This window comes from Oncorhynchus kisutch, linkage group LG6 (genome assembly GCF_002021735.2).
Source record: "Oncorhynchus kisutch isolate 150728-3 linkage group LG6, Okis_V2, whole genome shotgun sequence".
NCBI lineage: Eukaryota > Metazoa > Chordata > Actinopteri > Salmoniformes > Salmonidae > Oncorhynchus > Oncorhynchus kisutch.
In genome coordinates, this window is record NC_034179.2 from 30,538,365 (window position 1) to 30,564,879 (window position 26,515).

General features: G+C 40.8%; 1 protein-coding gene across 1 annotated transcript; it reads left to right on the forward strand.

The window, feature by feature from the left end:
* The first annotated feature begins 1,494 nt into the window (after positions 1–1,494).
* Positions 1,495–26,218, forward strand: LOC109891792 (retinal guanylyl cyclase 2). Its single transcript, XM_020484276.2, has 20 exons — positions 1,495–1,840; positions 12,165–13,138; positions 13,376–13,674; positions 14,054–14,423; positions 14,534–14,612; positions 14,743–14,857; positions 14,970–15,089; positions 15,363–15,446; positions 15,559–15,735; positions 15,831–15,987; positions 16,457–16,606; positions 16,896–17,044; positions 18,415–18,578; positions 18,784–18,976; positions 19,487–19,661; positions 20,787–20,885; positions 22,068–22,162; positions 22,344–22,429; positions 23,110–23,202; positions 23,360–26,218. The coding sequence occupies exons 2-19, from the start codon at positions 12,328–12,330 to the stop codon at positions 23,192–23,194; spliced, it is 3,408 nt and encodes a 1,135-aa protein (XP_020339865.1). The 5' UTR covers positions 1,495–1,840; positions 12,165–12,327; the 3' UTR covers positions 23,195–23,202; positions 23,360–26,218.
* The last annotated feature ends 297 nt before the right edge of the window (positions 26,219–26,515 follow it).

A 26,515-nucleotide genomic window follows, 5' to 3' on the forward strand; every position in this document is an offset into this window, starting at 1 on the left:
CATTCCATCTCTCACAGTTGAAGTGTACTTATGATAACAATTACAGACCTCTACATGCTTTGTAAGTAGGAAAACCTGCAAAATCGGCAGTGTATCAAATACGTGTTCTCCCCACTGTATGCAATGGTTCATTAGACCAGTCTAAAACTTTGCACATACACTGCTGCTAACTAGTGGCTAAATATTGCGCCTGGCCTGGAATAATACATTATGGCCTTTCTCTTGCATTTTTTTAGTATTATCTTTTACCAGATCTAATGTGTTATATTCTCCTACATTAATTTCACATTTCCACAAACTTCCTTTCAAATAGTATCAAGAATATGCATATCCTTGCTTCAGGTCCTGTGCTACAAGGAAGTTAGATTTGGCGAATAAAAAAATTAAAAAAGGGTCCGATCCTTCAGAGGACTTGAATAAGGTAAGTCTGGATACCAAATACTGAAAAGTGCATAAGAAAGGCGAGCGTAGGAAAGGCGTTAATTTTCTACGTCTGAATTGGCCCGCAAGTCATTAACAGCCTCCTCAAATGAAACTTTCATTGTTACTCTGGCCTTGGTGGAAGCCACATCACCTTTGAGTTTTGCGTTTTTAATAAAATAACATTTATTGTGTGCATCTTAAAGATATAGTTAACCCAAATGACAAAATGACACATTGGTTTGTTTACCCTGTAAGCAGTCTATGGACAAGGTATGACAGCAATCCATGCTTTGGTTTAATTTCTTTGTCAATGTTTTCGAATGCTAACATTTTAGCTTTTGTGGCACAAATCTCATTCAGGTCATGGCACCGATATGAGCTTTTTGTGCATCATGTTCAAATGCAGTGATTTCATGGTGGTACCGTGGTACTGCAGGTGGTCCGCAAATGTTTGAAAGATTTTATATTTTTTGGGAGTATTAACGGCATTTTAAGCAATTTCACATTACTATTTACAATGTAAATAGTTTATAATAATAACAATAATGATTGGCATATCTGTTACATTCACTGAGACAATCGACTCTAAATTTGTCCGGCAAGATATTTTATGTGAAACATATCTGCGACTCTGCGATGGTGGTCCTCAAGAGCTTTTGACAGTGATTTGTTGGTCCCCGGAATGGAAAAGGTTGAGAACTGCTGTACAGAGATGGATCAACATCATCTATTGCAGCTGCAGTGATATCAAGATACCTGGATTACACAGTTATATTTCAATTTCAGATTCATAGAGGAATTTGTTTATGATGTATGACCCTGGGAATGGGTAGAACACATTCCTCTATTTTCACCTTCTTTCTCTTCTATCTAATCCCTTATTTCTTTCCCTCCCCCCTCAGCCTGAACTGCACACTCACACTCCCACACTGTTAATTATGGATTAAAAGCTAAAGCAGGTTGAGAAGTCAAAGCTTGCCTGTCCTGCTCAGCCCCTCCCTACCCTTCACCTGTTTTCTCTTACCAACTATCAGTCTATATAGTGTATCTGTTATCAGAATGGGTGAATCTCACCCTTCTTCTCACATTCCTCTCAGTCCCTTGCTCCTAGGTTTGGGGCAGGTCCCAGTCCAAAACAGGGGCAGCAACTACTAGGACTAAATTACATGAAGCCTGTGAATTTGCTTGGATTTGTACAAAACAGATTCTAACAAGAGGATTGTAAAAACAAGAGGAACAATTTTAAACTGCTCTGATTTCCCCATCCCCCTTTCTTGGAATACTTTTTATTTTATATTTTCATGCGAAGATACTGTACCTGTTCTATTGCTGAATTTCAATCTCCTCGTCATCTGGATCCCTGCCATTCAAAGACAGAGAGCATCGATATGGCACTGTTATAGACAAACTATTCCAGGTCAGCAACACTTCCAATCTATATGATTTTGTTTTATAATGTTTTAGTACTTCCTGTTTTTATTTCAATACATTCTAACCTAACTTGTATGCTCTTGTGCTGTCTTATAATGTCATTTATAATCTATACATATATCATTGTAAATCTATATATACAATTATAATGTGTTTTTCTTTCATTCAGGGCTCATCTGTAAAAGAGACCATGGTCTCAGTATGACTCCCTGGTAAAATAAAGGTTCAATAAATACTAATTAATTATTCAGTCAGTGGTTAAAATACTTAAAAAGGACTGAGCTTTCAGGTAAAATTTGGTGAAATTGTTGTGCCCACCTGCATAGGTGTGTGATCAGTAGGTGCTAATGTTTTCACTCCACAGAGATGGATCAACATCATCTATTGCAGCTGCAGTGATATCAAGATACCTGGATTACACAGTTATATTTCAATTTCAGATTCATAGAGGAATTTGTTTATGATGGATTCAATAATCCTAGTCACAGCACATTTTTGTTGTACGATCAGTAAAGATTTTATCACCAAGAGACTTGGTGCTGGAATTTTCATTCTATATTTATCCAGTATTCCTTTCTTATAATGTGTTTCGTATCTCAAATCCTCACAGCTAATGTAATTCACTTGAATGTACTGGATGTCCAGTCATAATCTGATTTAAATACAACTAAAATTGGATATGTTTCTGACATCAATTCTGTAAATGGGACCATGAGGCCTGCATCACTTTACAGCTCATGTCATCACTACAGCTACTCTCACCAAAATGCCTGATGTTAAGCTGCCTGGAAAAGTCATGGAGATTCAAAAGTGGTAACTGAAACAGAAAATGCGGAAACCTGTGTCAAAATGGCACAAAGGAAACTTTTGTTGAAACGCAAACTCAAACATGAAAGAAATACATTTATAATGGAGATTTATTGGTTTAGTGGTTTAGATGGCTTATACTTGTACTCGGGCTATAGCAATATTTTATGGTAACGCATCAGAGCAAGGGGATAGCCTACTGTAGGCCTCAGTACTTAGCCTATTAGCAGGTTCTTAGCCATTGCCATTATTAACTTTTGATGATAGCGATGTAGCTTAGCTACGGCTTGTACACTGTGTGCTAGCTGTATGTGCTAGCTGCAATGCACAATAAACAATAACTTTATTGTTGTACACTCAGCCAATTCAGCAACATTTGACTTTAATAGACTAGAGATATTTTGACACTGCTCAGACTTGCTCAGACTTTACTGAGAACCGGTCATGTTTTGTCATGTCAGCAGGGCAGAGTAAAATATTCACTGAGGACACAGCTGCGGGAAGTAGGGTTGCTGACGGTGATGCATCACCCCGTGAAAAAAATCATAATAAAAAAAATGTGAAAATAAAAATTGTTTTTCACAAAGGTTTTTCACACTGGTCCTTTAATAATCCTGTATTAGCGGACTGATATAGCCATCTACACCAGTGTCTACAGTGGGGAGAACAAGTATTTGATACACTGCCGATTTTGCAGGTTTTCCTACTTACAAAGCATGTAGAGGTCTGTAATTTTTATCATAGGTACACTTCAAATGTGAGAGACTGAATGTAAAACAAAAATCCAGAAAATCACATTGTATGTTTTTTCAGTAATTCATTTGCATTTTATTGCATGACATAAGTATTTGATCACCTATCAACCAGTAAGAATTCCGGCTCTCACAGACCTGTTAGTTTTTCTTTAAGAAGCCCTCCTGTTCTCCACTCATTACCTGTATTAACTGCACCTACTTGAACTTGTTACCTGTATAAAAGACACCTGTCCACACACTCAATCAAACAGACTCCAACCTCTCCACAATGGCCAAGACCAGAGAGCTGTGTAAGGACATCAGGGCTAAAATTGTAGACCTGCACAAGGCTGGGATGGGCTACAGGACAATAGGCAAGCAGCTTGGTGAGAAGGCAACAACTGTTGGCGCAATTATTAGAAAATGTGAGGGTTCAAGATGACGGTCAATCACCCTCGTCTGGGGCTCCATGCAAGATCTCACCTCGTGGGGCATCAATGATCATGAGGAAGGTGAGGGATCAGCCCAGACCTACACAGCAGGACCTGGTCAATGACCTGAAGAGAGCTTGGACCACAGTCTCAAAGAAAACCATTAGTAACACACTACGCCACACTGCGCACCCAAGGTCCCCCTGCTCAAGCCAGCGCATGTCCAGGCCCGTCTGAAGTTTGCCAATGACCATCTGAATGATCCAGAGGAGGAATGGGAGAAGGTCATGTGGTCTGATGAGACAAAAATAGAGCTTTTTGGTCTAAACTCCACTCGCCGTGTTTGGAGGAAGAAGAAGGATGAGAACAACCCCAAGAACACCATCCTAACCGTGAAGCATGGAGGTGGAAACATCATTCTTTGGGGATGCTTTTCTGCAAAGGGGACAGGACGACTGCACCGTATTGAGGGGAGGATGGATGGGGCCATGTATCACGAGATCTTGGCCAACAACCTCCTTCCCTCAGTAAGAGCATTGAAGATGGGTCGTGGCTGGGTATTCCAGCATGGCAACGACCCGAAACACACAGCCAGGGCAACTAAGGAGTGGCTCCGTAAGAAGCATCTCAAGGTCCTGGAGTGGCCTAGCCAGTCTCCAGACCTGAACCCAATAGAAAATCTTTGGAGGGAGCTGAAAGTCCGTATTGGCCAGCGACAGCCCCGAAACCTGAAGGATTTGGAGAAGGTCTGTATGGAGGAGTGGGCCAAAATCCCTGCTGCAGTGTGTGCAAACCTTGTCAAGAACTACAGGAAACGTATGATCTCTGTAATTGCAAACAAAGGTTTCTGTACCAAATATTAAGTTCTGCTTTTCTGATGTATCAAATACTTATGTCATGCAATAAAATGCAAATGAATTACTGAAAAATCATACAATGTGATTTTCTGGATTTTTGTTTTACATTCAGTCTCTCACATTTGAAGTGTACCTATGATAAAATTTTACAGACCTCTACATGCTTTGTAAGTAGGAAAACCTGCAAAATCGACAGTGTATCAAATACTTGTTCTCCTCACTGTATATGAAAATGGCACATTTAGTACAAGAAAATATATAAAGTTTAAAAAATTCTACCTGATGACATCTTCAAAAGTTAAAACATTTTAAAAACAGTAATTTTCAAAGACTATGTGGTGATGTGGGGAGCAAAAAAGTACCCTACCGTTTGCTAGAAACTTGTTGCATTTAAATAAAAAAATGTAATCCAACCCTTTGATGCCACATAGAAGCCTTTTTTAGGACCTGTCTTCTTATCTTTTTAACAACAGATAATAGAAACATACTTTTCATATGTACACTGGTTTGGTGCTGGAAATATGGAATATGAGCTTGAAAAGTGGTGGAATTTCCCTTTAAAGAAAGAGGAACAGTAGGCCTTCATTTTTTCTGTTTAACAAATACACTACATGAAAGTAAAACTGATAGTGAACGAGAGTAAAAAGCTTTGGAAAGCCTTAAATGAAATTTTGGGCTAAAAGGCTAACTCCGCTCCATCATTCATTGAATCAGACGGCACACTTCATTGAATCACAAAACACACTGATAACTACTTTAATCATTTTTTCATTGGCAAGATTAGCAAATTTAGGCATGACATACCAGCAACAAACGCCAACACTACACATCCAAGTATAACTGATCAAATTATGAAAGACAAGCATTGTAATTTTGAATTCCGTGAAGTGAATGTGGAAAAGGTGCAAAAAATGTTGTTGTCTATCATCAATAACAAGCCACCGGGGTATGACAATAATAGGATAATAGTGGAAGATATTGCCACTCCTATTTGCCATATCTTCAATCTAAGCCTACTAGAAAGTGTGTGCCCTCAGGGCTGGAGAGAAGCAAAAGTCATTCCGCTACCCAGGAATATTAAAGACCCCTTTTGAATTTTCATTTTATACATTTTAACTTTATTTAACTAGGGAAGTCAGTTAAGAACAAATTCTTATTTACAATGACAGCCTACCCCAGCCAAACCCTAACCCGGACAACGCTGGGCCAATTGTGCGCTACCCTATGGGACTCCCAATCACGGTGATACAACGCAGGATCGAACAAGGGTCTATAGTGACACCTCTAGCACTGAGATGCGCCACACTGGAGCTCAAAGAGCTGACCAATCAGCCTCTTACTAACCCTTAGTAAACTTTGGGAAAAAATTGTACTTGACCAGATACAATGCTATTTTACAATAAACAAATTGATATGCTAAAAGGGAAGGACATTCAACAAGCACAGCACTTACCCAAATGATGGATGATTGGCTGAGAGAAATGTATGATGAAAAGTTTGTGGGAGCTGTTTTGTTAGACTTCAATGCGGCTTTTGACATTATCGATCATAGTCTGCTGCTGGAAAAACATATGTATTATGACATTATATCCCCTGCTATATTGTGGATAAATATTTACCTTTTTAACAGAGCACAGAGGGTGTTTTCTAATGGAAGCTTCTCCAGCATAATCAAGGTACAATCAGAAGTTCCCCAGGGCAGCTGTCAAGGCAGCTTACTGTAATGTTCGGAAAATATTTGGTAAAAGAAGATGATAGCGGTAAAAGTGGTAAAAGAGGATGATAGCAGTGCCGGTTATGTTATGTGTGATGATTGTGAGGTGCCATACATATTCGACAGTCACAAGACGGAACTTCAAATAACCTTATGGCATATCACGGAAACTGTAGCCTACAGTTTAGATTGGTTAAATGGAAACTGAAATCTGGACATTGACTAACCAGAATAACTTATGAATCGACATCCCTGTGTTTTGAGTTTTACAGGTGCTGCTCGCGGTTTAAACAAGAAAACAACAACTTGTTTGATCAAATGAACGAAGTTCTGCGCATGGCCTATATATGAAATGCCTACATATATCATATATCTACATATTTCACAGTGAATGCTTTTGTTTATACGTTTTGTGCAAATTAATTGAACATCACCTAATTCATCATAAAAAAAATATTGCGCCTATTTAATGCAACCCTTGCTGTTAATAGATCGCAAAGCAGCATTCAACTGAACTAAACGTTTGGAACAAGTTCAGTTTCTCATTTATTGCCTAAAAAGGCATATCAAGTGCAAGTTAGCTGTTTAGCTCATATCTGAAGGCTGGGGGGGCATTTAGGACGTCATCTACTGCGGATCGCTAAAATATCCTATTGATTATGATCACACTTCCTCAATTCAAATATAATGGCGACACTATACCAATGATGGTTTGGTATGTTTTCGAAACTTTAGAACCAAGCTCGAGTTGTCAGTGTAGCCTGTTATCGACTGGATTTGTTGAAATATCTTCACACCTAGAAAAAAACCTTCAGGATTCCTTCATAACTGTCCAATGGTCAACAAAAAAAAGAACGAATGAATTACAGGGGGCAGTTTGGAAAAAAACGCATGCCGTCTGAATCGTCCTCTAGAATAACATATATTCTGCCGTAATAAATACATAACCAATGTTCTCTACTTTTGTCCTATATTTTATATTGTATTTTTATTTTTATCCCAGGCCCTCTTCCCCGCAGGAGGCCTTTTGCCTTTTGGTAGGCTGTCATTGTAAATAAGAATTTGTTCTTAACTGACTTGACTAGTTAAATAAAGGTTAAATAAAATAAAAAAACAAATAGTAATACTAGTCCCGTGAAAATAGGGCTATAGCCTAAATAATAACTCCTGCAGAATTAAGCAACACTTGCAGTAAAATTATAGACCAAATGTTGGCAAAATTTGGATTTGCGAACAGGAGTAGAGGAATGTGATTGATTTCTTTCTGCATTTTGAGAGAATGCCATGCTCAGTTAGATACAATCTGTAGAGATGCTGTCTTCATCATAAAACACAATCAAATCTGATAGCATTTCAACCACATAAAATATGCATCGAAATTGAACTGAAATCTAATCAGAAACACTTTGGGCCATTTTCACAGCTTTGTATTTCCTTACAACCGGTCAAGCTGATGTCATTTGGACATCTTGCACAGAAAATCTTTTCGTGTTTGCTCCCCAAAAGGTGATAGAAAACTTTACAGATGTCAACAAGATTGAAGCATTAATTCTACCGATCTATTACATTCTGTTGAGCAAGGGTTTAGTTAGTCTTCTAGGCTAGGGCAACATATAATGACAAAAGAGAAACTACATGTATCTAATTATAGACCCTGGGAATGGGTAGAACACATTCCTCTATTTTCACCTTCTTTCTCTTCTATCTAATCCCTTATTTCTTTCCCTCCCCCCTCAGTCTGAACTGCACACTCACACTCCCACACTGTTAATTATGGATTAAAAGATAAAGCAGGTTGAGAAGTCAAAGCTTGCCTGTCCTGCTCAGCCCCTCCCTACCCTTCACCTGTTTTCTCTTACCAACTATCAGTCTATATAGTGTATCTGTTATCAGAATGGGTGAATCTCACCCTTCTTCTCACATTCCTCTCAGTCCCTTGCTCCTAGGTTTGGGGCAGGTCCCTGTCCAAAACAGGGGCAGCAACTACTAGGACTAAATTACATGAAGCCTGTGGGTTCAAGTTTACTAACAAATAGCCTACCAAAATGTAAGAAATTATATACAGAAACATATCTAAAAACACTCCCTAGAAACTCCCTTCCTAGGTTCTGGCCTTTCTAGGGAGTTTTTCCTAGCCACCGTGCTTCTACACCTGCATTGCTTGCTGTTTGGGGTTTTAGGCTGGGTTTCTGTACAGCACTTTGAGATATCAGCTGATGTACGAAGGGCTATATAAATACATTTGATTTGATTTGATTTGATTTGATCTAAACCTGACCAAAAAAAAATGTTCTTCAGTTTTTGACTGTAGACGATAGCACATTTTCTATGCTTGCGGGTTAGGGTTGGGTGCGGGCCTCAGATTTTCCCTTTATCACATATAGTCAGGTGGTTGCAGATGGGTTATTAGCAATTGGCGACTTGTGCGGATGAACAAACAGTTGACCACCTACTATACAATGCTATACACGTAAGCTACTACAGCGACTGAAATGACTTCAACACAAAGAGCTGCAGTTAGTTTCAGAATGGGTGGCAAGGAATAAATATTTCAAAAACTAAAAGCTTTTTATTTGGAAGAAATCATTCACTAATCCCTAAACCCCAACTAAATCTTGTAATGAATAATGTGGAAATTGAGCAAGTTGAGGTGACGAAACTGCCTGCAGTAACCCTGGACTGTAAAACTGTCATGGTCAAAATATGTTGATACAACAGTAGCTAAGATCCAGGAGAAGTCTGTCCATAATAAAGCACTGCTCTGCCTTCTTAACAACACTATCAACAAGGCAGGCCCTACAGGCCCTAGTTTTGTCACACCTGGACTACTGTTCAGTCGTGTGGTCAGGTGCCACACAGAGGGACTTAGGAAAATTACAGTTGGCTCAGAACAGGGCAGCACAGCTGGCCCTTAAATGTACATGGAGAGCTAACATTTGTATCAAGACTGCACAGATTTGCCTAATTGGTTAATTAATACATTTTCAAGTTAACTGTGCACTCTCCTCAAACAATAGCATGGTGTTCTTTCACTGTAATAGCTTCTGTAAATTGGACAGTGCAGTAAGATTAACAAGAATTTAAGCTTTCTGCCAATATCAGATATGTCTATGTCCTGGGAAATGTTCCTGTTACTTACAACGTCATGCTAATCACATTAGCCTACATTAGCTGAACCGTCCCATGGGGGACCCACCGATCATGTGAAGGTTAGGAAAATTACAGATTGCTCACAACAGGGCAGCACAGCTGGCCCTTAAATGTGCAAGGAGAGCTAACATTAATAATATGCATGTCAATCTCTCATAGCTCAAAGTGGAGGAGAGATTGACTTCATCACTACTTGTTTTTGTAAGACGAGTTGACAAGCTGAATGCACCGAGCTGTTTAAACTACTAGCTCACAGCTTGGACACCCATGCATACACCACAAGACATGCCACCAGAGGTCTCTTCACAATCCCCCAAAATGCACCTTATGGAACAGCGGGGAGTGTGAAGAGACATATACAGGTACAGACACATTCATACACACACTAGCACACGCACTCTACACACACTTACATTGTAATATTGTTGTACGGTGGTATTATATATTTTGTATTGTAGATTGTATGTAGTGGTGTAATAATGTTATATTATGTACAGTTTTATATTTAGTTTTATGTGTGATGTAAGTGTCTTAATGTGTTTGGACCTTGGCAGCAGCTAATGGGGATCCCTAATAAATACAAATACTACATACACAACACAATTTTAGCAAATAGTACTTTTAATTTGAAATGAGCACATTTAATTTGAAAACATTTAGTTTGAATGAGCACTTTTCAGGGTTCTAACATATATCATTTTTCCTGTTTTTGTCCACATTCTGATTGTGCCCACATTTTCAGACAGGTGTAGGCGATTAAAAAACTTATTGTGATCTGACTGTGATCAGATCAACCTGACCACCTCTGGAGGTACTGTATGCAGGCACGTAATTCTGTCTGGATAACTTAAAAGTCTAGATGGATCTGGACAGTGACACCAATTAAATCATCATAATCCCGCCTTCTAAAATTATTGACAAGTGGCATCATTGAATTATGGCATCAATATGTGTTTTAAATAAATGTTAAAAAATATTGATAAAGAATAGCTGTCAAATAATTTGCATACAGGGAGGGACCAGGAAATCTGGTCACAATGCGGACACAGCGGACGGATATGATTTTAATACCATGTGTAGACATATTTCTGAAAATGTGGGCACAATCAGAATGTGGACAAGATCAAGACAAAGGATGCATGTTAGCACAAGTTATAAATGAGGCTTCTGTTAGAAAGTGAGAGGGAAAGGGTCAAGATGGTGACAATTCTCTCTCAAATACAGTTAACTCCATCAGGGTTAAGGGTAAATTCCATTTAAATTCAGGAAATATTTCATTAAAATAAAATAAAATAAAATTGTATTGGTCACATACACATATTTAGCAGATGTTATTGTGGGTGTAGCGAAATGCTTGTAACATTTTGCTACACCCACAATTGAGAAAGGAAACTGAAATTCCAATTTTCCTCTAAGGAATTTCAGTTTACTTCCTGAATGGTCTGGATTTAAGTGGAATTGAACCCAAACCTAAACTCCACAGTTCTATAGACAGGACATGATCTCATAAAAAGTAAGTGATTATCAGATCAAAGTTTATTGATGGTCTTCCTAATCCAGTTATTTCTGAAGTTATTACAGAGTGAGATAGAGGCCACCAGGGAAGGAGAGGCTGACCAAGAGGTCACAGGGGGTGAGTGACTTCAGAGAAACAGAAAGCGATAGGGACATGGAAGACAGATTACGAGCCACGTTATTTGGCACCGCTCACACCATGGCTAATGGCCCCCACCTGTGTCAGCAGCTAATCTGATTGCCACTTGCATGTCATGGAAGCTGCCTGGGCACAGAGCTGAGCATTGATTCAGCCATGGTTTCAGGGCACCCTGGTCTGAAGAGACAGATGGACTGAGCTCCTCCAACATCACATTACAATCTTATAATGGGGATAGTCTTTGTCAGTCTTGTTTACCAGTGATTTCTCTTACATCATTACTTTATATGTTCATACAGTATTTATGTTGTCCAAAAGTAGTTTAGGGCTCTATTCAATCAGATCCGCTTTAGCTGACATCCGCATAATGGTTGTTTTTGCAGTGTCAGAGGTGGAACTGCGTTGGATTATATAGCCTACCTAAAGCGGACATTGCCATTGGCTGCACTGAGTTGCATTAACAGAAATACCACACAGCCTTGTTTGAAAGTTCGAACAACGGAATGTGAGATGTAGAAATCCTAATCGAAATCCCCATTGAGCATTATTAATTATATTTTGCCTACACTTTCTCGTTCTGCAATTCTAACGTGAGTGGGGCGGGTGTGGCTTCGTGACAATGAGAGGAGAGCAACTGCTCACCGATTTCGGTTCCAACCCAGTTCCACCTCTAACACTGCCAAAACATCTGCTATGTAGGTGTCTGCTATCGCCAGTTAACGCTTGATCTGATTGAATCTAGACCTTTATATGTTATGTAATGTTATGTTATGTTATATGTTATATTAAACTATATTAATGATAATACAATTATTATGGAAACAGTGCCTTTCTGAGCTTCTGATGGCATTGTAGCTCACTGACAAAGACAGAGCTTTGTCCTAGAAAATTGAGACAGAAGATAAAATATGCTTCAATATGTCTCATTTTGTTTTCTCTCACTCATATGTTCCATGGAAGCAGTGATGGCTGGGAATCCAGAGGTGACCTTCACAGCTCTGGGCTAATGCCCTACAGAGTGCTAGGGGGCTGAATCCCTTTCGTACACACACACACTCTTCTGTCACTTCCAACCCTCCATTCCTCATCTGTGGTGTCTGACTCTAGATCGAAGCCCTGTGGGACAATGGCATCTCACAGAAACTCTAGTTTCCTCCTCAACCTCTCCCACCACCCACGATGGACACAAGATCCCTTAATGAGGGAGAGAAGGAGACAAAGAAGGACAGAGGATACAAAAACAATGAACAGTCTGACCCCCGCATCGTCATCTGCGGTGCTACGCTCCAGAAGCTTGTGGGGAAACTGGCTGATGTTACCCCTGCTGATGGCCACCTATCTACCCTGTGAGGCCTGGGGCGCCACATTCACTGTGGCCATAATTGGTCCCTGGACATGTGACCCTATGTACTCCAAAGCCCTTCCTGACCTGGCTGCCCGCCTGGCCACCGCCCGCCTCAACATGGACCCCTACACTAAGAAAGGCTACTGGTACGACTATACTCTCGTCAACGAGGACTGTAAAACATCCAATGCCCTGGCCCGCTTCTCCTCTCTGGAAGGCTATGGCTCGGCTTTCCTCGGCCCTACTAATCCAGGCTACTGCTCATCGGCTGCTCTGTTTGCGAAAAACTGGAATAAGCCCTTTCTGTCCTGGGGTTGCCTGAAACCAAACATGGAGGATGGACAGTATCCCACCTTTCACAGGCCCCTGCCTCTGTCTTCCCGGGTTCTGTTTTCTGTGCTGCGGTACTTCCGCTGGGCCCATGTGGTCATCGTGACGTCAGAGGATGACCTGTGGGAGGCTACAGGACACGAGCTGGCGGCCTCTCTTATGGCCCTGGGCCTGCCGGTTATCAATGTGGTCACCATGGAGCCGGACAAGGATGGACCCACAAAGGCCTTGAAAAGGATTCGGGAGTTAGACCGTGTCAGAGGTGTGTATGCGCATTTGTATTTGGTTGTTCATGTGTGTGTTTGTTTATGTGTGTGCATGCATGCATGCGTGTGTGTGTGTGAATGTGTGACTTACTGTCATGTATTCCATTACAACACACTGCCATACTGCAATGACTAATAATGGTCTATTCGATTCCCTTCTTCTGTCCTCTACTTCCAACTTTACTACCTTCTTACTATCCTCATCCTCCATTCTCCCTTCTCTGTCTCTGCAGTGGTCATCATGTGCATGCACTCAGCGTTGATCGGTGGTGAGGCCCAGTATCAGCTCCTAACCTCTGCCTCAAACATGCGTATGATAGACCGTGGCTATGTTTTCATCCCCTATGACACCCTCACATATTCGCTGCCCAAGGGCACAAACCTTCATGCTCTGACCAATGACAGCTTGTTGAGAAAAGCCTACGATGGAGTTCTCACCATCACCATGGATTCTAGTGAGAACACTTTCTATGAAAGCTTCAAAGAGGCTCAGGAGAAATTTGAGATTCGCACCAGCACTCCACCAGATCAGGTGAGACATCCCAGAGCACAGCTCCTGAGGCATTCATCTAGTCATCATTCATCATTAGCCACACATGCCATGGACTGTAGCAAGCACATTTGGTTGCACAACAGTCCTACTGAGTTGTAGTTCTTCAGAAACAGGTACCCTTAAGGTATTTGTACCTCTTAAACCTTACAACCAATGTTGTTGGAATGTTTCAGTACTGATGATAATGACTAGTGGTTTGTCAGTGTCTTGGCAATGGTACATTTCTCTATTCCTGTACTCCCTGCTTACCATCATCAAAACTCCTACTACCAGTCTAAAGAGTCTACAGCCAGTCTTCAATAACAGCTGGTCAGATCAATGATTGATACATTGTCACCACTCTTCTCCCCTGACCTAGGTGTCTCCATTCTTCGGCACCATCTACAACATGATATATTACATGGCCTATGCAGTAGAGAAGAGTCGCATGGTGGCTGGGCGCTGGGTGGATGGGGAGACCATGCTCCAGAGCGATGGAGGGGTCGACTTTGAGGGCTTCAACCAGCACATCTCATCCGATGAAGATGGGTTGGGGATGCTGGCTCGCTACGTGGTCCTGGACTCTGACGGTGGAGACAAACTCTACATGACACACACTCTGGAAGCCCCCCATACCCTTGGCAAATTTGGGGCGGTCAAGTACAATGGGCGCTCCATCCACTTTGCTGGCAGTAGCCCCAGCACAGACTCCCGTTGTTGGTTCAGTCCATACATCACCTGCAGTTGGGGTAGGTGGTCTAGCATTGGGGTCAGTGATGTACCAGTAGCCTATGGTAAAATTAGGTTTGTGTTCCCTCAAACTCTTTATCACTCCCTCTATCCCCCTCTCTGCCTTAAGGAATGGACGCAGTTACTCTCTTCTTTCTGTTCATCCTCTTCTGTGCGTTGGTTGGAGGTGGAGCTGCCTTTTATCTGAAGTAAGTTAAGCTCAAACACAGTGAGGAGTGTGTAAATCAGCTGCCTGTTTTGTCTTCTGTGTTGAACACATGCTTTTGTTTGTAATGAGGTTACTGATGTTTTGTGGTCTTGCCCTTTGTGTCTGTCCAGGAGAGGTGGACAGATTGGAACTATCTTTGGAGGATCAGGGGGAGGAGGAAGGCCCTTAAAAGTAGTCTTGAATCTGGATGACCTCATTTTCATCAATACCCAGACCAGCCAAAAGGTCAGTGTGAGGCCTATGATACGATAAAGGGCCATTTGTGTGTCTATTTAAAGTCCCTTATCTTTGATGGACTGTCTATTCTGAAGCCCTTGTAATCTCTCTCTGTAAGTAGAAGCTGAATGAGGACAGTATGATGAACAGTCAGCTGGACGTGAAGACGCCTCGCCACTCAGTGTCGGGACGAAGCTACTTTGGCTCCACCCCTGACAGTTCCAATGTCGCTGTCTTTGAGGTGGGTCACATGTCAGTGTGGGGAATCTACTGTAAAACTACTGTAGAACAGAGACAGCAATCCAATATTCAAATGTTTGATGCCCTGCACTTAAGAAATAGTACTAATATGTAACTGGACCATGTTCATATGTGATGATGCACTCACCCAATGTTGATACTCTTGTCTTCTTGACAAACAGTAATGAACAAAACTATCTCTGTTTAGTGTCCTTGTCCCTAATATTTGGTATTTTCCAGATAAAAAATTGGCTAAACCTGTATATTCCACTAGGGTGACTGGGTTTGGTTGAAGAAATGTCCCAATGGAAACACTGTGTCAAGTGTCAGTGATGGCACTCAAAGTATTTTCACCAAGGTGAGTGACTGTCTGAGTGAGCCAGTCAAAACAGCAAGACATTGAATCTGTCTGCCACTGCACTGTTCCTCTGTCATAACCTACCTCTCTCTCTGTCCTCTCCCTCTCTCAGCTCAGGGACATGCGGAATGAGAATCTCAACCTGTTCCTTGGCCTGTTCCTCGACTCTGGGATCTTTGGTGTTGTGACAGAGCACTGTACCAGGGGCAGCTTGGAGGACCTTCTCAACAATGAGGACATGCGCCTCGACTGGATGTTCAAGTCCTCCCTGTTGATGGATCTGATAAGGGTAAGGAGGGAAACAACTCTCACGTTCATAGATATGTCTGACTATGTCTCGCCTCGTTGTTTAGACTCTGTCTCAATCGTTACTTTCCCTCCCAGGGAATGAAGTACCTGCACAACCGTGATGTCATCCATGGGCGCCTGAAGTCCCGAAACTGTGTGGTGGACGGACGCTTCGTGCTGAAGGTGACTGAGTACGGCTTCAACGAGATCATAACAACCCAGGGTGTCGACTTTGACGAGGGCAGGCCTGAGGGTAAGTCCACAAGGACACATACACTACACTCAACATATCAGAGCCAGCAAATCCTCCTCCTTATCATTTACCAAGTCATTACACGAACAAAATACACGTGTGTCCGTTTCCCCCCCTGGTCAGGTTATGTGATCACGAAAAACTCATGGCCTTAGTAATGTTCACTCTTATCACCATGATCCTTTTATAGGGTGGCAGGTAGCCTAGTGGTTATAGAGTTGGACTTGTAACCAAAAGGTTGCAAGATTGAATCCCCAAGCTGACAACGTAAAAGAATATATACAAAATAACTGCTCCTGATCAAGGCAGTTAACCCACTGTTCCCAGGACGTCATTGAAAATAAGAACATGTTCTTAACTGACTTGCCTAGTTAAATAAAGGAAAAATAAATAAAAAATCCAAATATTTGAAGGAAGGTGAAACAAACCAACCCCCTCTTGTCCCCTCCCTCCCTGGTGCACCTTGCAGATCAGCTGTGGACGGCTCCAGAGCTACTGAGGGACTCCAGTTTGATGAAGAGAGGATCGTTCCCAGGGGACGTTTACAGTTTTGCCATCATCATGCAGGAGGTCATCGCCCGCTGTGCTCCCTTCTGCATGCTGGACATGCCTCCCAAGGGTGAGAACTCATATCAAACAACACCACCATAACCTCATGTCAGATGTAAAACAAATACAGAAGGATGACCACCATGCCAATATGAACAGTACAATTGTTTTAGATCATAGGAACCACCAAAGGTTTAAAAACACTCAAAACAATGCATCAGAAGTTGTGTGTGTGTGTGTGTGTGTGTGTGTGTGTGTGTGTGTGTGTGTGTGTGTGTGTGTGTGTGTGTGTGTGTGTGTGTGTGTGTGTGTGTGTGTGTGTGTGTGTGTGTGTGTGTGTGTGTGTGTGTGTTTGACAGAGATCATCAGTAAGTTGAAATCACCCCCACCACTGTGTCGGCCTACTGTGTCAGTGGATGAGGCTCCACTAGAGGTGATCCAGGTCATGAAACAGGCCTGGAGCGAGGAGCCAGACAAGAGACCCACCTTCGAGGAGATCTTCAAACAGGTCCTTTACTGTACACAAACATACACAAAGCTACACATATACAGTCAGGTACAAAATTATTGGCACCATTGATAAAGAGCAAAACTACTGCATAAAATAAATAATACAAATACTGAACTATATTGTATGCTAAAAAAAATGGGAACATTTGATTATTTTGTACTAATACAATTACTCAGAGAAAGATTTTGTTTAACAAGTAATATATTTTTTTCTCAAAAAGATAGGGGTCAAAATTATTGGCACCCCTGTTTTCAATACCTTTCAATACCTCACCGTGCGAGTATAACAGCACTGAGCTGTTATCCCCAAAATAATATGAGATTGGGAGGGAGTATGGACCATTCAGAATCTTTACAGATCCGCTTAGTCTCCGCTTATGGGCGGCCCTCTAAATTCAGCCACAGATTTTCAGTGGGGTTCAAGTCCAGAGACAGATGACCATTGCAAAATGTAGATTTTTGTGGTCAACTAACCATTTCTTTGTGTATTTTGATGTGTGGTTTTGGTTATTGTCTTGCTGGAAGGTCCACTTGCAGCCAAGTTTCAGCCTCCTGGCAGAGGCAACCAGGTTTTTGGCTAAAATGCCCTGGTACAGGGTCAAGTTCATGACGCCATTGACCCCAGGACCAGTGAAAGCAAAATAGCCCCATAACATCAAAGATAAAGCACCATATTTTACATTAGATGTGGGATTCTTTTCTGCTCATGCATCCTTATTTTGACGCCAAACCCACCCCTGTTGTGCGTGGCCAAATAGCTCTATTTTCATGTCATCCAACAAATGCAAACCTCTGGAGTTTGCTAAACGGCATTGGTGCAATAAGAGCTCTTTGGCCACGCACACCAGTAGGGGATTTGACATTGAAATAAGGATGCATAAGCAGAAAAGAATCCCATACCTACTGTAAAATATGGTGGTGGATCTTCGCAAGGTGAGGTATTGATAGGTTTTGAAAACAGGGGTGCCAATAATATATTTTTGCGAAAAATATGATTACTTGTTAAACAAACATTTTGGAGTATATAATGTAGCTGAGTATTTGTATTATTTATTTTATACAGGAACTCAAAACAACATGCTTTTTGTGACCAACTTTTTATTTAGGTTTGTCATAAAAAAATATTGAGGGGGTGCGGGAGTTACAGGTACAAAAAAACCATCAAAGAAATGCATATAAAGATAACCCAAACCCATCCCCCCTCAGTCCCCATCCACCTGCCCGCATCCTCCCTCCCCATCCGGAAACTGTGCCTCCTAACAAGAACTCAAAATGACATGCCTTTGTGAACCATATTACAGTAATATGTAACACACTTCACCCCCCCCCCCTCACTGCATGCTGTATGTTTTCCCTTCCATCCCTTAGTTCAAGAGTATAACCAAGGGAAAGAAGACCAACATCATAGACTCCATGCTGCGTATGTTGGAGCAGTACTCCACTAACCTTGAGGACCTGATCAGGGAGAGGACAGAGGAGCTGGAGGTGGAGAGGAAGAAGACTGATAACCTGCTGGCCCAGATGTTGCCCAGGTCAGTGTCCCTCCTCTCCTGACACTTCAAATTAAAAGCTGCACATGTTAATTTGCAACATCACATTTTTTATTTTACTGTATTGAGAATATATTGTTTTCATCCATTGGTTGCTTGTCATTTATTCTCTACCTACACTCCTAACCTCCATCCTATCCACATCTGCATCCCTCTATCCACTCCTTTGTATTGTCTAACCCAATAGGTCTGTGTGCCTGGCCCTGAAGACGGGCAAGCCTGTGAGACCAGAGCACTTCTCTGAGGTCACTCTGTACTTCAGTGACATTGTGGGCTTCACCACCATCTCTGCACTCAGCGAGCCCATTGAGGTGGTAGACTTACTCAATGATCTCTACACACTCTTTGATGCCATCATCGGGCAGCATGATGTCTACAAGGTATATCCTGTCCTGCTGCAAGAGAGTTGTGTCCAATATTAGTGATGCCATGGAAGCTTGTTCTAGTTTCAATACAAATCCTGGAAGTAAATGGGTGCATTACTTAGTGTGTACGAGTTTGTGTCACTGACTCCTTTCTACGTGATTAAAAAAATAATAATCACAATTGGGACATTAAAGATATTTCATTCATTTTATTGAACCTTTATTTTATCAGGGAGTCATACTGAGACCAAGGTGTCTTTTACAGATGAGCCCTGATTTACATCAATTATAGAAAATACACTCATCAAAAGATGAGTACAAAATGCAACCAGAAAGAAAAACACGGTCATAATAAACTAACACATTCATCAGTAATAAGGTCCTCAATCAGCTTTCTGAATTCTGAAACGTCAAACTGAATAATCTGCTTTCTACTATTTAGCGAGAGTCAGGACCTATTTCGACTATTATTATTATGATACTATTATATTGATATATAATATTGATTGATTGTGTGTACTTCAGGTGGAGACCATCGGAGACGCGTACATGGTAGCCTCTGGAGTTCCAAACCGGAACGGTAGACGCCACGCAGCTGAGATGTCCAACATGTCCCTGGACATTCTCCACTGTATTGGAACCTTCAAGATGAGGCACATGCCTGACGTCAAGGTCAAGATTCGTATCGGCCTGCACTCTGGTGGGTGACCCATCTCAAATTATTTGTCATATTGATATCCTCTTAATCAGTGTTCATAATGTAGATAGATTGACTGTCCTTTTCTTTAAAGCCATAATTCTTCATTTGTTTTTCAGCCAAACAGTAACCCCACTACTTAGTTTGCTAAAAAGCTGGGGGATAATATAATAATAATAATAATACATGCCATTTCGTCCTTACATGAGGCTGAAGAAATGTTACTCTCAAATTCATAGATGGAGCTATGGATAAAATGACTGGCAATCCATGAGGTCAACTGCTATAGATTGCAGTTCATGCCTGAGCAACAAAGTCAACAGATGAATTGTAAAATTCAATACATAAGCAATCTAAACTTTTGCTACATTATATTGAAAATGAAATGAGAATGAGTACATTCATTCAATCCTTGTATTGGAATTCTCTGGAACATGGCATTAACGTCAGAGTATTGGTCAAAAGTGTATTTTTACCTGATCCCCGTCTAGAACATATTCCTGGAACTGTGAAATGTCATCCACTTAGCCCTGTCATCCTATTAGTCTTCACTGCCTAATGCTTTCTCTTTACTCTACCCTACCAATTAATATGGAATCTTTTACACATTTCTAGTAACACAGAGGTGGCTACTTTTAGGTATGAAAAAGGACAACTCAGAAATAACACAATGGCATAAAATACAAATATTCTGACGTCTCTTCTAAAGATTGAAAGGATATTCTGCAATCAAACTGATCAAATGAAGTTCATTTGCTATTTCTTTGCTCCGAGACTTTTGTGAGACATATTGTAGGCTCTTTGAATAAGTCATGAATCACAAGTTATAAATCAGGAATTGTGTTGCTTCTGATCTTCATTATTTTATTTAACCTTTATTTAACTAGGCAAGTCAGTTAAGAACAACTTCTTATTTACAATGACGGCCTATCAAAAGGCAAAAGGCCTCCTGCGGGGATGGGGGCTGGGAGAAAAATAGAAAAATAGGACAAAACACACCACGACAAAAGAGACACCACAACACTACATAAAGAGAGACATAAAACAACAACATAGCATGGCAGCAACACAACATGACACCAACATGTCAGCATGTGTATCATCTGCGTTTGTGTCTGTGTCTATCAGGCCCTGTGGTGGCAGGTGTGGTGGGTCTGACGATGCCTCGGTACTGTCTGTTCGGAGACACTGTCAACACAGCCTCTCGAATGGAGTCCACAGGGTTGTGTGAGTACCTCACATTCGTTTTTGGCCAGTCACCAGTGAAATCACGCTGTGTGAGGCCACTAAGGATAGGGACAGGTGTATGGCAGTTTGTGTGCCTGCAACACTAAAGAGGTTTATTATAAGCAGTCCTGACTAATCCTTTAAGACTATCAGTGGAATTAGTGGGCAAATTCAGGGTTTAAAGGCCCAGTGCCATTAACAACATGATTTTTCTGTGTTTTATATATACTTACTCACCATGAGACCTTCAGTTTCTTGGCAATTTCTCACATGGAATAGACTTCATTCCTCAGAACAAGTATAGATTGACGAATTTTGGAAGAAAGTTCTTTGTTTTCTGGCCATTTTGAGCCTGTAATCGAACCCACAAATGATGATGCTCCGGATGCTCAACTAGTCTAAGAAGGCCAGTTTTATTGCTTCTTTAATCAGAACAACAGTTTTGTGCATAATTGTATAACATAATTGCAAAATGGTTTTCTAATGATCAATTAGCCATTTAAAATGATAAACTTGGATTAGCTCACACAACGTGTCATTGGAACACAGGAGTGATGGTTGCTGATAATGGGCCTCTGTACGGCTATGTAGATATTCCTTTAAAATCTGCCGTTTCCAGGTACAATAGTCATTTACAAAATTAAAAATATCTACACTGTATTTCTGATGCATTTGATGTTATTTTAATGGAAGAAAAATGTGCTTTTCTTTCAAAAACAAGGACATTTCTAAGTGACCCCAAACTTTTGAATGGTAGTGTATATCTAGGGTATTTCTAGAGGTAAGGGGCAACCAGTATTGTAGCTATAGTAAGTAATTACAATTGTAGGTGGCAAAAGAGAACAGTACATCTCACATCTACTCCCACCAAGTGGCCATAGATATGAATTGCTGCACAAAGAGTGTGTGTATGGACTCGGTCAAAAATGTTCTTGTGAATATATGGGCTCAAACACAATAGATTACCTTGTGTTGCTCTACACTAAATCAGTATATGGTCATCCATATAAATGAATCAAAGTCTAAATATATGTAGGATATGTGAGTGCTGTATGAGTTCATAATGTTGATACTCTTTAGACAAATAACTAATGGTAATTGTTTACATTGAATTTGTTCTGTGTTTGAATATTTGAAGTCTAATTCTGCCTTTGTGGTTGCTATTGTTGTTTATTATCCCAGCTTACAGAATCCATGTCAACCAGAGCACAGTCGATATCCTGCATGAACTACAAATGGGCTACAAAGTAGACACCAGGGGCATGACAGAGCTGAAGGTAAATAAACACAGACACACACACACACACACACACACACACACACACACACACACACACACACACACACACACACACACACACACACACACACACACACACAGAGAGAGAGAGACAAGACAGAAAGACCCAAATTAATCTAACTCACTACTTATTCTGTTATTCCCTATTTCTATTTCAGGGGAAGGGAGTTGAAAACACTTACTGGTTGGCTGGGAGAGCTGGGTTTGACAAGGTTCTGCCCATACCGCCTGACCTTACTCCAGGGTAAGATTTAACATGCCTTCCTGCTCTATTTACATTGTGCTTTATGTTTGCCCTAACTATACTGTCATTGACTCTCAGTCCTGCTGGGTCCTTCTGCCAGCCCCCTTGTCAGTAATACTTATGCAACCCTGTTTGTGTCAAAACAGTTGATTTTCATCTAGCTAAGTCACTGTGGATATAGAGGATAAGATGTCCGAAAATAATTTAGAAAAAACTGATAATGTGCTGACCCATTTGTCAGATTGCGTGGTTGGAACGAACAGTTTTCTAAATCATAATTTCTCATTCTATTTCTATGTGCTGCTGACATGACCATTGTGTCGTGCTTCAGTTCACACGCTGACCCAAATGTACAATTCCTCATCTACCACCTGTTTAATCCATGTTTAATTAATCCGTGTCTCCCACTGCACCACATAATGTGTGATGAACGCTCTGCCTGGTAGGCAGCAAACATTGCTGTAGTGTTTCAACACATTACCCTGGTGGTTGCCTCATTTAGCCCTGTCCACATTTTATAACTGTGTTAAGAGTTCAAACTGAGACACGTTTGTCACCAGCGGTTGCTGAAAACAGTTGTCATTGTGGACAGGGCTTTTGTTGCTTCATATGCTGGGATATTCTGAGTGCTCAGTGTGCACTACCAATCGAATAAGCCTTCTTTCTTTGCCTTTCCTCAGGGCAAGTAACCATGGCATCAGTTTGGAGGAGATTCCTCCAGATAGAAAACAAAAATTCCTTGACCGGCAGGCGAGGAATAAGTAGCCTGTAAGGTACGCCTGGTTTTCCTATCGAATTCTAGATTTACAATTACTTTATTTCCCCAAATGGTTTGTAATGTGAGTGATGTCAATTCAGGTACATACAAATCCATTGTTCTGCATTTACGATATCCTTTTAATTGATAATATATAAGATTATTTTCCACAGATAGTGTGGCCCAGTCCTACCTGTTGGAGTGAAAGACCAGAGAGGTGAATAGAGCAGGTTGGTAGAGAGGAGAGGATGGGTTAGGGGTGCGTCTGACAGACAGTCTGTCGCATCCCCCCATGTGTCCTGTCAGGAGTGCTGATCCACATTGCACAAATAAGCCAAAGTTGGAGAGACACTGTCTGTCTTCAACACATTACATTTGTTGCACAGAGCAAAGATATGTTTAAACAAGAGTTTATTAAATGTACTGTAGAGCATATGTGGGAAACAGGAGGGATAAATAAAGGGATATTACAATCATGCACCAAAATACCAAATACACTACAAAAGTATGTGGACACCCATTCAAATTAGTGGATTTGGCTATTTCAGACACACCCGTTGCTGACAGGTGTATAAAATTGCGCACACAGCCATGAAATCTCTATAGAAAAACATTGGCAGTGGAATGGCCCATTCTGAAGAGCTCAGTGACTTTCAACGTGGCAACATCATAGGGTGCCACTTTTCCATCAAGTCAGTTCTTGATTTTCTGCCCTGCTAAAACTGCCCCGGTCAACTGTAAGTGCTGTTATTGAGAACTGGAAATGTCTAGGATCAACAACAGTTTAGCCGCGAAGTGGCAGACAACACAAGCTCACAGAACGGGACTGCCGAGTGCTGAAGTGCTTAGAGTGTAAAAATTGTCTGTCCTCGGTTGCAACACTCACTACAGAGTTCCAAACTGCCTCTAGAAGCAACGTAAGCACAATAACTGTTCATCAGGAGGTTCATGAAATTGGCTTCCATGGCCTAGCAGCCGCACACAAGCCTAAGATCACCATGCGCAAAACCATCGGCGGCTGGAGTGGTGTAAAGCTCGCAACCATTGACCTCTGGAGCAGTGGAAAAGTGTTTTCTGGAGTGAAGAATCATGCTTCAACATCTGGCAGTCCGACGGACTAATCTGGGTTTGGCGGATGCCAGGAGAACGCTACCTGCCCGAATTCATAGTGCCAACTGTAAGGTTTGGTGGAGGAGGAATAATGGTCTGGGGCTGTTTTTCATGGTTTGGGCTAGGCCCTTTAGTTCCAGTGAAGGGAAATCTTATTGCTACACCATACAATGACATTGTAGATGATTATGTGCTTTTAACTTTGTGGCAACAGTTTGGGGAAGGCCCTTTCCTGTTTCATCATGACAATGCCCCTGTGCACAAAGTGAAGTTCAGTGAGATCGATGTTGAAGAACTTGACTGAGCTGCACAGAGCCCTGACCTCAACCTCATCGAACACCTTTGGGATGAATTGGAACATCAACTGCGAGCCGGTCCTAATCACCAAACATCAGTGCCCGACCTCACTAATGCTCTTGTGGCTGAATGGAAACAAGTTCCCGCAGCAATGTTTCAAGATTTAGAGGGAAGCCTTCCCAGAAGAGCGGAGGCTGTTATAGCAGCGAAGGGGGGACCAACTCCATATTAATGCCCATGATTTTGGAATGAGATGTTCGACGAGCAGGTGTCCACATACTTTTATCGATGTAGTGTATATTGATGTACTGTAGGAGTCTCTGTAGAATGAAAACATCACAGGACAAACATGGGAAGAGACGGACTTCTTGAAAAAAACGTTAAATGTCCATTATATCGTGTACAATATACTGTATTTATCTCTACTTTGCTTTGTAGAAATATTGGACAGATTTCATTTTAAACACCCCAACGGTGAATGAAAAGTATTCATACTCAACTATATGACATGCGTATATTAAAATGTAGCATGCACTGTAATGTATCTAACCTGTTATATTTAAGTTTGGTAACGTCGTCTCTCACAATAATACAGTACATCGATCTTAGATTTTTTTTTTTTACAGATATAAGGTAGACTGTTAAAGAATTTGGTCCAAGGCGTTCTCTGTTTTTTATTTTCTTATTGTCCTGCTTCAGTAATTAACGCCTTCTATTTGTTTGAATGATCATTTAGAAAATTCAACCCATTAGAAAATATGAATTCATATTTTTTTCACAAATTTGCCAGTTGGGACATTAATTTAATAATTTTCAAATCAAATAAATATGTTGCAAAATAACTGTTCCCAGAAATGAAGCTTCACTTCAACAGATTATTAATAAACGTTGACTCATAGATCTAAACTCTTATCTATTGAGACAGAACCATCTCTCTGCTCTTCTCTATCTTTCTGAAATCATGCTTTATTCGTGTTTTCACTGTATTTTGTTATTCAACTAAATCCAGGTATGTATGTATAGACACATTTTGTTTTATGGTATTTATATATCAGTACTGTTTTATGGTATTTATATAACAGTATATCCCAATTAAATTTTTTAAAGAACTGTACATTTGTTTTAACATGAAGTGATATGCATTTTCTTACAACAATGACATTGAATGAGCAATGGGATTAATAAATGTTCCAATGGGAAAAAAATATGTAAACCCACATTATACAATGATAAGGTCACAATCTCAATTCTTACAGGGTCATTGTCATTCAAGCTATTTTCTGCTACATATAGTGGTTCAAATAGTACAAAATGCAAGGGAATAATAATGGCTGCAGTCATTTTTAGTTTATTTCTACATATGCTACAATATACCTTGGAGTCATAGGGGATTGCTTACAAATCAAGAGCAGAGACTGGAATACACACCAGCTTGTACTGCACATGGTTCCTAATAGGAAGTGATGTATTCAAAGGATGAGCTACACGTATTTGGTCTGAAAGATATAGACTGTCTATCAAACCCAAATAGCAATGTTTTATTTGGTATTATGATGACTGAATTGTAAATCTTGCGGTGTGGTCTCATTGTGTGTGCTTGTGTAAATAAATAATGGTTTTAGTGATGTCTGAATGTACTTATTACTTTTTGTTTTTGCATACAACACTTTTACATACAACAACACGTAACACGATCTCATTAGCAACTGCACATATAAACATGGCCGGAAATCCTTGACCTTTGGCTGATGGTTTTAGGATTTTGAGAAAATCTTAATCTTGAATTGATGGTTCACAGTATTGTGAATGACTTCATACAGTAAAGGTAAAATACTTTAAGTTGTTATGACATGATCAGTGATGATCTTTTCTATATTCTCTGAAACATACATCACTTTAGCTGAATGTCAAAATCCTGGCTG